A 12,631-nucleotide genomic window follows, 5' to 3' on the forward strand; every position below is an offset into this window, starting at 1 on the left:
TTCTTGGTAGGAAATTCTTGCAAAAATATAGAGTACTTGTTAGCGTGCAGTGTCACAAGAAATGGCTGGTCCAATTAGGGATCGCTTGAGAGGCAGTTTCCTCCAGCTTGATGAAGCCGCAAGCGCACGATAAGGGGAGGGATGCCACACCCCCTGAATTGATTCCACGTGCATGCCTCAATCAATCACTTTTGATCACCATTTGACTTTCATCCTCAGGATTGCTGGGGGGTTATCTTCTTATTAAAGGAGAGAATTGATCGCAAGGGTAGATGCCGACATTGAGAGATCGGACAGAAGAAGAGTTCGATGGGGTCGTGCATCTCGACATAGTTTCGGACAATCTGAACAGGCATTATGCGCATCGGTTTCGGCTACTACTTTTTTGCGCATATGTTTGGTATTTCGACGAGCTCGTCATAATCCACTAAATTCGACGAGTCCATCAAATCGTGCCTTTCGATGCATCATCCATGGATCAAGCCTTCTAATGAAATTTGGCGAGCGGCGATGGACGGCGAAAATCGATGTCATACGCTTCTTCGGCTGTGTTCATCTTTTTTACCACTTCCACATGATAATTCTTAGCAAATAAAAATTTGCTGCATTTTAATAATAATATTCAAAAATGGAAAAAAAAAAATCAGAAAACGCAATTTCAAGTAACAGCCGGGAACACTTGTCATCCCCATTGACCCATAGGCCCGCAGGACGGCACCCGCACCTCGCGGCGTGGCGCTTCCCCATTGGCCGTTCACCGCCCCTTTCGTGACCGCCGCCGGGGCTTTAATCGCTCCTCGAGGCGCTTCGCCACGCGCTCTTCCACGAGGAAGGAGAAGGAGGAGAGGAAGAAGAAGGAGAAGGAGGACACGTCGTTCGTTAGAGAGGCAAACAAATCGAATTCGCTCCGGCCGATCGAGATCATGGCGAAGAAGCGGGTGCCCGATTGGCTCAACAGCTCCCTCTGGTCCTCCCCGCCCCCGCCCAACGACGCGCGCCTCCTCCGCTACGCCTCCCGGTACGCCTACGCCGCCGCCGACGAGGGGGACGAGCCGCCGGCGTCGTCGTCGTCGGATCCCCCGTCGCCGGCCCCGCCCCCGGCCGTCGCGAGGGAGGAGCCCGCGGGGGCGGCGAGGGCCGGCGGCAATGACGAGGAGAACGGTGGCGCCGAGGGCCCGTACGGGGAGGAGTTCGCCAGGCAGGCTCAGCTCTTGGCCGAGGTGAGGGTTTTTTTCTCTTTGACCCAGCAGCGTTAGGGATGCGAGTGGTGATTGTATTGGGAAAATGCCTGAACCGAGGCTTCCGGATGGTTTGGGAATTGGGATTGATGGATGATTTTGTTTGGGTTTTGGTGATGTGTAGCTATCGAAGAAGGTGGTAAATGTGAGGGAGTTGAGAAGGATTGTGTCGCCCGGGATACCCGATGGCGCAGGGGTTCGTCCCACCGCGTGGAAGGTAATTGTTGTGCTTGCTTTTGTTGGTTTTGCAATTCATATTCTGGAGCGGTTCAAATGTTGCTGACAAGTAGTAAAAAAGGAGATGGATGTATGACCTATTGGCTAAGTGTTGTGGTGACTTCCCTCCATGTCTAATTGTGGAAATTAATACAATGCAGTGTTCTACTAGCTTGATTTGGAGGGTTTAGTTTTTGTTTGTCCCTTACTATTTTTTGCTGTACAATTCTATTCCAGTAGATTAAACAAGGTTTAATATGTGACTGGTGGCTTGTGGACCTTGTGGCAGCTTTTGCTTGGTTATTTGCCTCCAGATCGCGGGCTCTGGCCATCTGAACTTGCGAAGAAGAGGTCACAATATAAGAACCTAAAAGCGGAGGTTTTGATGAACCCTGTAAGTAAAAGGCAGTGTTCTTGACGCCCTATATGTGGCTTTTGAAGCAGTTTCTCTTCTTTGATGGGGAATATCATGGCTACCATCTGTAACAATAATGTTAGACTCTGAAATGAAGTTCCAGTTTTCTCTTTACAAGTGGAAGTCCTTATTTTATTCAACCAACTTACTTCTGTTTAAATTTTTCTGATTGATTATGAATGTTGCCAAGAGCTGGCAGATTAAGTTAAACTAATTTTGGGAAATCAAGCATGGGGTGTTTCATTGAATACAACCTTTAATGGGTGAGGCTTGAATTACCTTTAATGAGCGAGGCTTGAATTTCCATTCCAATTCCCTGGTTTGTTCGGCAGTTCTGAGAGGGAGACTTCCCAAAATATGTTGGTGTTAGCCAAGAAACCCTTGATGCTACGACAACAATTTCTACATAAATTGATTCTTCTCTTTCCTAATCCCCCCACAAAACTTTCACCTTTCCGAGATTTGATTACATTTTAGCTGGTAAAATATGCTAAAATTCTCCATTTCTCACCTGTGATTCTGGTAATACACGATATACTGTGGGAAGAAAAAGTTAGAGAGTCTCTGTAGATAATTTCGAAGCAATTATTTCCAATTTACTGGGTCTTAGTCTTAGAAGAAAGTCCCAGCCACACATGCAGACACTCGTAAAATAAGTAAATTACATACAAGTCATCTTTTACACTTCTTTCTGATTGCCAATTTCCATATGTTGCGGTATCATGGCAATTCTTGGGGCATAGTTTTGTCATCTTGTTTTTGTGAGATCTTGACTTAGATGAAACATGCTGAAACACTGCCTCTTATTAATGACTTTGCTTTTTTCATCTTGAAATTTCTCATCTATTAAAAGTTATAGACTTATGAACTTTTTGTGGTTAGTTAGTCAGAAATTGCGAGAAGGTTGGATAAATCCACAAGCTGCGACAACGACGAGTCAAAATTTCAAAGGCGTGGCATACTCAAGCGATCAGAAATAACTCATGGGGAGCATCCCTTGAGCCTTGGAAAAAGCAGTATCTGGAATCAATTCTTTCAGGTACCAGAGAACATTGCAAATAAGTTTTGAATGGAGTGGCCAGAATATTGCTTTTTCTTTTGATAATTTGAGCTGTTGCTTCTCATTGGACGTAAAGGTTTTCGGTGGAATTAGCTGTGTGTTGTCAAAGGTGGAGGTATAAACATCTCGGGGGAAATGCAACCTTTTCTTGGTTGACTTGTCATTGGATTATTGATTTATCATGTAATGATATGTAACTTGAAGATATGTGAAACATGTATAATCCATTGAAGTTTTAATTTTTAAAGAAGGAAGTATGTCATTCACACTATTTGAAATGCCAGTTGGGTTTCTAGGTACACAAAGGTGATGATAAATATTGGAAGTGTATCAAATGCACAAAGGAAAAAGTAAAATCACACTACGTAGGAACAGGAGCGCGCAAAAGCTAACCACAATCAGAAATGAAGAGAAATTAGCTAAAACGGAGAAAGACAGATGAATAATCCAAAATTAAACCATAATATGGGCTTCGATAGATTTGTTTTTGATTATGCACTTAAGCTTGTCCTTTCTTACTCTTTGGCTCTAATTGTAAACCTGAAGGGTAGTACTAATCTTTGAGCTTCTTCCTCTAGATATATGAGGGTCAAGTGAAGTTGTATTCTACAAAAGAACATGCCTTGTGGGGAGACAATATGTAATTTCCATCTCTTTGATGTCTGACATGTAGAGGGTGAAGGAAGGAGATCGAACGTCCCTATATGGGATTCTTAGGTAATTTGACAACTAATTTGGGTGATCATTCCTAGAAATATGATAACTTTTATTTAATCACACAAGGCCTGTAAAACATATTCTTGGTTTCTTAATTTATCGGTTCAGTGTCTTTAATCATGCAATCTGAAAACTTATCATCTAGAGTTGGTCTTCCGCGATAGAATTTTTTTTTTCTTTTTACTTTCTGTTATCTACCTTGCTGAGCTTTAAATGAGTACGGTTTTACTTAAAAAACGCAAAAAAGTGTGCAATGGAGAAGAACTCGATAAAGTACTTAAAACTATATTAAAAAGTTAAAAAGATATAGAGAAAATATATGAGACAAATTCATCTAGAGTGTGTAGATATGGTGATGTACGTGAGTTTGACGCCATGTCATCTTCTCACCTCCTTTAATATATTGTTAAATTAGACAATCCTGTACTGATCTAGATTTAATTGCTATACATTGGTTGAGGTCCTGCTTCTGTTAGAGGTCTGATGTTCTTTTACCTGCCTAATGATCTTGATACTTAACGTCTGTTAACAATGAGCTATTTGTGTCAAAACCCGGTTTCTTATACTCCTATCTCTCTCTGTCATGTCTGCTACGAGTTTCAACGAATAATTCTCTCTCACTGGCTTGTAAACTTTATGTTGCTTTAAGTGTTAGTAAGTGTTTTGAACTGAGTATGAATATGTGTTCCTTTTCTTAGGATGCAGAGATTGTAGAACAAGTTGACCGTGATGTGAAAAGAACTCATCCGGATATGGACTTTTTTTCCGGAGATTCGGCATATGCAAAATCTAATCAAGTATGCTTGTTCAATTTGCTTAAATTATCAGAGGAATACATTTTTCTGATTTATTGTGTTTATAATCTCAGGATTCTTTGAGGAACATATTAATTTTGTTTGCGAAGTTAAATCCTGGCATAAGATATGTCCAAGGCATGAACGAAATCTTGGCTCCTCTTTTCTTTGTATTGAGAAATGATCCTGATGAGGAGAATGCGGTATGTCTTTCTCAGTCCTTTCTGCTCTGTCTTTAATTACCTTTAAATGTGATGTTTTGTATCATTTTCATGTTTCCTTTTCAATTATGGTATATCCTGTCTATTTTTCATGCGACTTATTGTGATCAATTGCCTCATGAAAGCTTTGTAGCCTACCTTCAGTGGTGAATGTATTACAATAGTGAACTTACTTGAGGAATTCAATAGTTTGTGGTTAGATGCAGGAGAATTTCTGGAAGTTTCTTTCTGATATTTTTATTTATGTGCCATTTTGCTTGCCCTCGTATAACACCACCATTTATTGATGAATAAACGTTCTTTTTTAATTTTATTAGATTATTTTCTTAAATGCTAACAGTGCTCGTCAAAGTTCCTCACCATCTCGTCGGCGTTAATTTTTTTAGTCATCATTCACTGCTTCTACTCATATGCTACTGTTAATCGTGATGTCCTCTCTCCATCGTCCGTACTGAGTTCGAGCTTGCTGAGTCTTGTTGGCAGCGACAGATGCAGCTAGCTACGGTGGTCGAGTGACTGATCTGGTGGTGGTGGGGGAGGGAGGGGATTGTTGTCTCGCATACACGTCTTTCTTTGCCTCCTTTTTTTATGTCTTGGTCTCAGTGTAAAAGATGTCAGAAAAGTGATTATCATCCATTCACTATTTAGTGTTTGAACTTGGATAACAAGTTGAGGTCTCTTAGGTTATGTTATCGCGACATCAAAGTATTAATATATGCAATTTGAAGTTTGGAAAATCATGTCACATTACGATACTTTCTTGTACAGTATTGTATGCTTCATTGTTTCTTATCTTTGCATGATGCAGGCTGCCACAGAAGCAGATACTTTCTTTTGCTTCGTTGAGTTATTGAGTGGTTTACGGGACAACTTTTGTCAGCAGTTGGACAACAGTGCCGTGGGCATCCGTTCGACAATTACAAGGTTGTCGCAGCTTCTCAAGGAACATGATGAAGAGCTTTGGCGTCATCTTGAGGTCACAACAAAGGTAAGACATAAACAAAGTTCGACCAATCCATCTCTCTCTTGGTTGAGCTTGTATGCTAGAATATTAACTACTTGTTCAAGAGCATAATTTAAGGCACATTTCTCCGCGTAATCATTCAGAACGACGTCATTCTGCAAGAGGAATTGTAATTTATCCATTGAGTTTCTTTAACGTACGTCACTAGGTTCATTCATGCGCAAAAGGTAATTGCAAGGTTCAGGCACAAATATGGGACTTAGTTCTTTTCTGCGAAAACATGTTTACTTCAACCGATGCATAGGGCGCAAGATCTATTTGACTGTCGGATATACAAGTCTGCTTGTTTAGATTTCACTCTCTCAAGTGGAGAGATCTTTCCAAATCTTCTAGGAAGAGGAGATTGCTTCTTTTCTGAAGGACACTATATAGTTTGATGCTGCAGAGCATATAGGCATAGGAATGCTAAAAAAGAAGCAACAGAATATGCATATCATGAATGAAAACTACAGAAGAAACAAAGCTCTGCATGTGTTGGATGCAAAAAGCAAGAACAAACCACAACTTTTTTTTTCCTCTTGGGATCAGGAATCACAGTTAGTGCAGCTCCTCTACTGACCTATGTAGTGGTTATCGTCAAAATGATTAAAGGGCAATTGATGAACATTGATTAATAACTGAGTAACAATTATTGAGTCTTTTTGCATTATGTGATGGGAATACTTTTATCTCATTGCTCTGCTATTATATATGATGTCCTTTACAATTTCCGTGCATCAAAGATCCCTCTGACGAAGTTTAGATATTGGACACCATCACTTTTAAATCCTTAGCATTGTAAATAACATGAACTAATCTGAGATTACTTAATAAGTTTTGAGAAAGATCAGAAGATATCAACTGTTTCACACCAGATGTTTACGGAAGTTACATGAGCCCTGAAGGAGTCTTCTCTGAGATAGAGCAGTACAATTCTTAGTCTTTGACGTCTTCATGATCTTTGTCATCTCCCTATTGAACCTTTGGAAGTTTTCATGTTGGGGAAAACTTCACATAAGTTGTACCTTGCTTTTCACTTGCTTTTATTATCGTATATCCGCACTTCTATTCCAAGGGATTTCTTTGTTTTTCCAGCATCTCTGGTAATTTTCTGGGGTATGTACATTTTTTTTGGTTTTAAATATACACGTAGAAACAAGTTCTCAACATGTAACCTAAAAAAAACTAGTTCTCAATATGTGTCTCAAGGTGCCTGGAGAATTCTAATCTCACAAAATACCTAAGTGAAGTGCCTGTACCTCTGTTTAAAAATATAAAGCTGTTGTCAGCCACTTCATGATGCAGGTGACACTATGGTTTGCCTCTCAAATTTTGTAATCATGCTTTATGTTTTCCTTTTAATTATTGATATATGATCTCCTTGAATTTATCCCAAGTCCGTCATTGCATAAGCCATAATCTTTCAAAAGCCTCACAATTGTGTTGAATATTGTCAGGTCAATCCACAGTTTTATGCGTTTAGGTGGATTACTCTCCTGCTGACCCAAGAATTTAGTTTTACGGACATCCTACACATCTGGGACATGCTTTTAAGTGACCCTGAAGGTCCTCAGGTACATATTTTGTTCTTTGTGATATGCTATTATGGTTAAGTAGATGTGATGGCACGATACTCAAAAGTCTCACTTGGTTATGGAGAATAAAGAAAAGATTGGAATGGAAATCAATGAAAGTTCACCAAAACCCTTTTCAAAGAAAACTCCAGATATAAGGGAATCGAGATAATTTGGAATAGGGGGAAAAACGAGACTAAGTAACAACTAGAGTCATCGTATGTAGACCTTTTCTTTTGATTATGAAATGATAAATTTAGGCAAAATATTACTGGTTAATGTAGAAATGCTCGTAGGGTTTTGCTTAATTACACATTGAATAACAAAGGGCGTTCTCCATGTTTAAGTAAGTATGTTTAAAATTTGTAGTTAAAATGTTGGAGAGCCTGTGAATTATTGGGGATCTTCCTCTGGAATCAGTCCATTGGAACCTAAACCAAACATTTATCTGTTGACATATGCCCCTAGAAGAAATGTAAGGAACATGGACTAGGAGGAAAAACAAGACTAATCAGTGCGTGAAGTCATAATTTCTATAAACCTGTTATTTGTGTACTTTAAAGGACTTATGTTAGATGTTTAGAGATTTAACCATCTTTAAAATGAGGGAATGCCGGTGAACTGTTTTAGGATATTCCTCACGAATGTTGCCTTTTCTCGTTGAACATTCAGACTCTGCAAATACTATTTACTATCCGGTCCGCCACAATGGTTATTATGTAGTGTTTATGTGACTGTAGTGTTTTGCTGAGTTAGTAAATGGATAATTCTCTGTTTGAAATCTGTCTATCGCCTTGAAAGCATGAAAGTAACAGAATATCTAATTGTAATTCCAGGAGACGTTGCTTCGCATCTGCTGCGCAATGCTGATTCTTGTACGGAGACGCCTCCTTGCCGGCGATTTCACCGCTAACCTTAAGCTGCTGCAACATTACCCCTCCATAAATATCAGCCATCTGCTGTATGTAGCCAACAAGTTGCGTTCTAAACCTTCAGCTTAATTTTTACCCCCACTTATATCTCCTTTTTCCTCCTTTTTCATACCTGGTTTTGCATTTTCAAATTTTTTTGTTGTACTGTAAATCCGTGTAAATTATTGGGTGTAAATGTCGGTCGACATAGGAAAAATTTCAACCCAAGAATAGACTCTGCTTTTGTCAGTTGGTATCGTTTGATTAGAGAGATCAGCCATTTTCCTCTTCCTTTTCCACCTTTTATTCTTACGAGCGTGCACTGAAGATCAAGAACTTCACCTCTACACACGAAAATGTAATTTGCCCTTTCTCTTTTTTCGTTTTGTTAGTGAGTTCCATGTGTAATTTGTTGCATTCATGAATCTTACATTACCACTTGATGCTTGATCATTTGATCAATAAGGCATACCGGTTTGCCTACTCCTCCTCCTTCTTCTCCCCTTTCTCGTCCTCGTTCTTCCGGCGGAATCATGACCGGATTACCGGCCGAATCCTTACGTGCCATAAGGGGAAAAAGAGATTCATATGTTAAAGAAATCTTTCAATTCTTTCTCGAACTTTGAAAATTTCAATGTGTCTATTTCACTCGCATCTTGCCTGTGATATATACTTTATAATCGAGTGAATAAACGGTTGATATTCCAACTTTACTTTTTTATTTATTAGTTTTGATAGGAATCTTTAAAAAAAAACACTTAACACACAACGAAAATACTAATATCTAATTGGAGAAAACTCATTTTTTCGAATGAGGGTAACCAATTTGGAAAATTCACTTCCTATATAGCTTACGTTACTATGTGAAAAGTTATAAATTTCTGTTTTTTTTCGCAAAGTATGATTATAAGCATAAGATGCAAGCAAAAACAAGAGGTGTGATTATAACAAAATGTGATTCTCATATCGTCTTCTTTTTCTTTTTGATCTGTTTGTGATGTGGTTTAATAATGCCATGTTAGCCACCACATAGGATTTTTAACTTTGCGGAAACTATGATGGCGGGTAAATGTGTAATATATGTACAAGTTTGAGGTTTTTTGTATCATCAAAATAAAGTTTGGCATAAGTGTTTCGTAGTTAGCATAATTTGAGGATTTTGGTGGTTTTTTCCTTAAAATTTATTATTCAAGTTTTTTTCCGGGTAAATAGTAATTAGTTTATATATGTAACTATGTCCTAGAGCAATTTTTTAATATAATTAGGAGCAACTAGTGGTCAACGTGAGCAATTATTGTGCTTTATTTTTCAAATCTAATCTTATTTTATTTTTTGCCCCAATTGAGGCTCGTGGTTAGTGAAACTACAAAAGTAATATAGACATTACTAATCTTACTTAATGAGGCATTTAGGACCATCTTTATTGACAAAATAACAAAAGAATCTTTTGATTAATTCGATCAACTTAGAATATCTAATTCTTCAACCCTGAAAAAGTACAAGTATGCGCGGCGCTCACATTGTCCTCGCAGGAAAAGAGGGTACTTGATCGATCATACTTTATATTCATCCCACATGAATACTAAATTTTATAGGTGTCAAGGATTTAAATTTCAATTTATGTAAAATTTCACAGGCTAAACTAAAACGCTTTTTAATAATTATTAACAACCAAACCCAAGGAACAAATTTACCAAAAAAAAAAAAGATCATATCAATAATCGAAAAACCATCCAATGAACATTAAGGTTCACGGAAGATAAGAGTCAATCAACCTAAACCCGGTCGTACTAATTCAACGACAAAAATCTTCATGCAAACCCTAGTTTCGTGAAAGCATGCAAACCTAATCAAACCTAGCATTACTGAAATTGCAAGAATGACAAAAAGTATAGTCAAATTATTTCCTAAAACTTTAGGGGAAAAATCAAGTTGCCTAAACTTTCTCCGGGATCGGCGGTCCATCTTCGATCACGTACTTCTTCCAGTACCAATGTTCCTCCCAGACTCGGGACATCTCCTCGATCGGGATGTTCCTCGTCTCCGGCAGGAAGAAGTAGACGAAGGCGGTCATGAGGGCGACGAAGAAGGCGAAGAAGATGAAGAGGCCGAACTTCATGTGGCAGAGCATGGTGAGGAAGATCTGCGCGACCAGGAAGGTGAAGAACATGTTGACGCACACGACGATGCTCTGAGCCGCCGACCGGATCTCCAGGGGGAATATCTCGCTCGGCACCAGCCACCCCAGCGGCCCCCACGAGAAGGCGAAGGCGGACACGAAGATGCAGATGCAGATCACCACGACGATCGCGTACCACCCGGGGAGGTTGTCGACTTGGCCCGTCACGCCGAACTTCCAGCCGATCAGGGACGCTACCGCCACCTGCGCAATCGCAGCCGGTTAAATTTTTTCGCAGAATATAGGCATCGGAAATTTGCGACTAGACACATAAAGGAACATCGAACACCATCCGAGCGTAACGAGTCAAAAGATGTTTCTGTACCTGAAAGATGAGCATCAACCCTCCGCCCCAGAAGAAGAGACGGCGGCGTCCCCACTTATCGGTCCCATACACGGAGATGAATGTCGCGGCCACATTGATGCCGCCGGTGATAAGCGCCGACATGAGCGACGCATCGTTCCCGAACCCGATGGTGATGAAGAGGACCGGCGCGTAGAACATGACCACGTTGATCCCGGTAAGCTGCTGGAAAATCGGGATGAACACCGACATGATCAGGTGTGGCCGGTACTTCCTCTTGATGAGGTTGCTCCACGGGTCCTTCACGGCCTTAGACGCCTCGCTCGCCTCCACGATGTCGTTGAACTCGGCCTCCACCTCGCAGTCGGAGACCCCCCGGACACGGCGGAGCATCTCCCGCGCCTTCGCGGGATTGCCCTTCTCGAGGATGGAGTTGGGGGTGTTGGGGAGGAAGAAGGCCGAGATGCCGATGATGAGGGCAGGCACCGCCGCGCCGCCGAGGCTCACGCGCCATCCTTCGCCGTTGGCCATCTTCTGGGTGAAGTAGTTGATCACGTTCGCGCACAGGTTGCCCACCGCGATGGACAGCTGGAAGAGCACGTTGAGCGTGCCGCGGTGCTTGTATGGCGCCATCTCCGATACGTAGAGCGGCACGGACTGTGAAGTTCAATTACACAGTCATGTTAGGTTAGGTCGATTTCCTTGCAATCTCAAGCATAACTCATAATTGCAATTATGCAATTACGGTTGATTAAAGTCTATAGGTATCATCATCAAATCTCTTCAAGCGTGTATATATACATGTAACCTACGATACGATGAATAAAGAAAACTTGTTACAAAAATAGCGCAGTCATCAAGGAGTTTTACCTGAATGGTGAAACCGACTCCGACGCCGAGCAGAATCCGGCCAATGATCAGCATGGCTATGTTCTGGGCGGCGGCATTTACGAGCGCGCCGCAGAGGAAGATGGTGCCGCCCAGCAACATGGACCACCTCCGACCCAAGCTCCTCGTCACCTTGGACGCGCCCAACGAAGCCACGAGCGCCGCCAAATAGAGCGACGACGTGAACATCGTCAGGGTGAAGCTGTCGAACTTGCAGTATTGGTTCGTCGACTTGTCCAGGGCCTCCTTCCGGTACACAGCAGGGAAGAACCTTCTCAGGAACGGAGGCATGGATGTCACGCCGCCTACGCGAATAATTTACAAGAAAGAATCTTAGTTTCAACATGAACGACAGAAGAGAGAAAAGGCTGATATAAAGCATTACCTGAAATACCGATGTCGTATCCGAATATCAACCCTCCCATGGCGGCGGCGATGCATGTGATGAGGACGTAAGCCGTGACTTTCCCAGGATAATGCTTGGGAACGCCGCCGTCGCTTTGGATGCCGAAACCACCAGCCATCTCGAACAAACTAAAGAAGACACAAAACGTAGATTTGAGGTCGATGGAGGGTCAAGACTGTATATATATAGGCGTTGGTGTGGAGACGTTTCTTCAATGTGGACAAACCAATCCTACTCCCACAAGGACTCGGTCCTGTGCAACGTTCCTGAGGAAGCGTGACTTCTAATGAAGATAGGAGGAACCGAGTAAAGTTGAGAGATAGTTCCTCATTAATAAAGATAGGGACTGAGGGAAGCTTGTAGGAATAGAACAACTGACGGACTCCAAGATCGTTTATTAGATAATGATCATCCCTGAATTCTCATCCTAACTGGGATCTATCTCTACAGGGAAGATTAGTTTGTGCAGTCAATTTGTAGGAAATCCTCTTGTATACGTCTATAATTAATCAAACACTTATCATAAGTCAATAGACAAAATAAAATTGAGGGTAAAAGCCATAAAAAAAATCCTGAACTGTGGCCTCTGTGACACATTTACTCCCAAACTCTCTTTTTGTGACGTCTAAAATCTTAAACTTGTACTCGTGTGACACATTTACCTTCCGTTGCAGTTCCATCAAACATTGCCGTTCAAAATCCTAC

The 12,631-nt window shown here is 41.1% G+C and overlaps 2 protein-coding genes across 2 annotated transcripts; one reads left to right on the plus strand and one right to left on the minus strand.

The window, feature by feature from the left end:
* The first annotated feature begins 807 nt into the window (after window positions 1-807).
* Window positions 808-8,618, plus strand: LOC115683447 (uncharacterized). Its single transcript, XM_030607986.2, has 9 exons — window positions 808-1,220; window positions 1,363-1,455; window positions 1,744-1,848; window positions 2,756-2,908; window positions 4,345-4,443; window positions 4,515-4,643; window positions 5,470-5,649; window positions 7,122-7,238; window positions 8,075-8,618. The coding sequence occupies exons 1-9, from the start codon at window positions 924-926 to the stop codon at window positions 8,237-8,239; spliced, it is 1,338 nt and encodes a 445-aa protein (XP_030463846.2). The 5' UTR covers window positions 808-923; the 3' UTR covers window positions 8,240-8,618.
* LOC115683433 (sugar carrier protein C-like) lies at window positions 3,483-12,044 on the minus strand. Its single transcript, XM_030607976.2, has 5 exons — window positions 11,906-12,044; window positions 11,503-11,825; window positions 10,654-11,289; window positions 10,125-10,532; window positions 3,483-3,494 (listed from the first exon to the last, which is right to left on the minus strand). Exons 1-5 carry the CDS (start codon window positions 12,042-12,044, stop codon window positions 3,483-3,485), a joined length of 1,518 nt encoding a protein of 505 aa, XP_030463836.2.
* Window positions 12,045-12,631: the final 587 nt, after the last annotated feature.

The sequence above is a fragment of the Syzygium oleosum genome, unplaced genomic scaffold, assembly GCF_021117445.2.
Source record: "Syzygium oleosum isolate NSW1041296 unplaced genomic scaffold, Sole_v2.1 Sole_v2.01, whole genome shotgun sequence".
NCBI classification, from domain to species: Eukaryota; Viridiplantae; Streptophyta; class Magnoliopsida; order Myrtales; family Myrtaceae; genus Syzygium; species Syzygium oleosum.

Coding starts and splice junctions, on each gene's coding strand:
- LOC115683447 (XM_030607986.2), top strand. CDS start 924: ATGGCGAAGAAGCGGGTGCCCGATTGGCTCAACAGCTCCCTCTGGTCC. Junction 1,456..1,743: donor TTCGTCCCACCGCGTGGAAG/GTAATTGTTGTG, acceptor ACCTTGTGGCAG/CTTTTGCTTGGTTATTTGCC. Junction 4,644..5,469: donor ATCCTGATGAGGAGAATGCG/GTATGTCTTTCT, acceptor TGCATGATGCAG/GCTGCCACAGAAGCAGATAC.
- LOC115683433 (XM_030607976.2), bottom strand. CDS start 12,044: ATGGCTGGTGGTTTCGGCATCCAAAGCGACGGCGGCGTTCCCAAGCAT. Junction 11,290..11,502: donor GAGTCGGTTTCACCATTCAG/GTAAAACTCCTT, acceptor TGAACTTCACAG/TCCGTGCCGCTCTACGTATC. Junction 10,533..10,653: donor GGTTGATGCTCATCTTTCAG/GTACAGAAACAT, acceptor GCGATTGCGCAG/GTGGCGGTAGCGTCCCTGAT.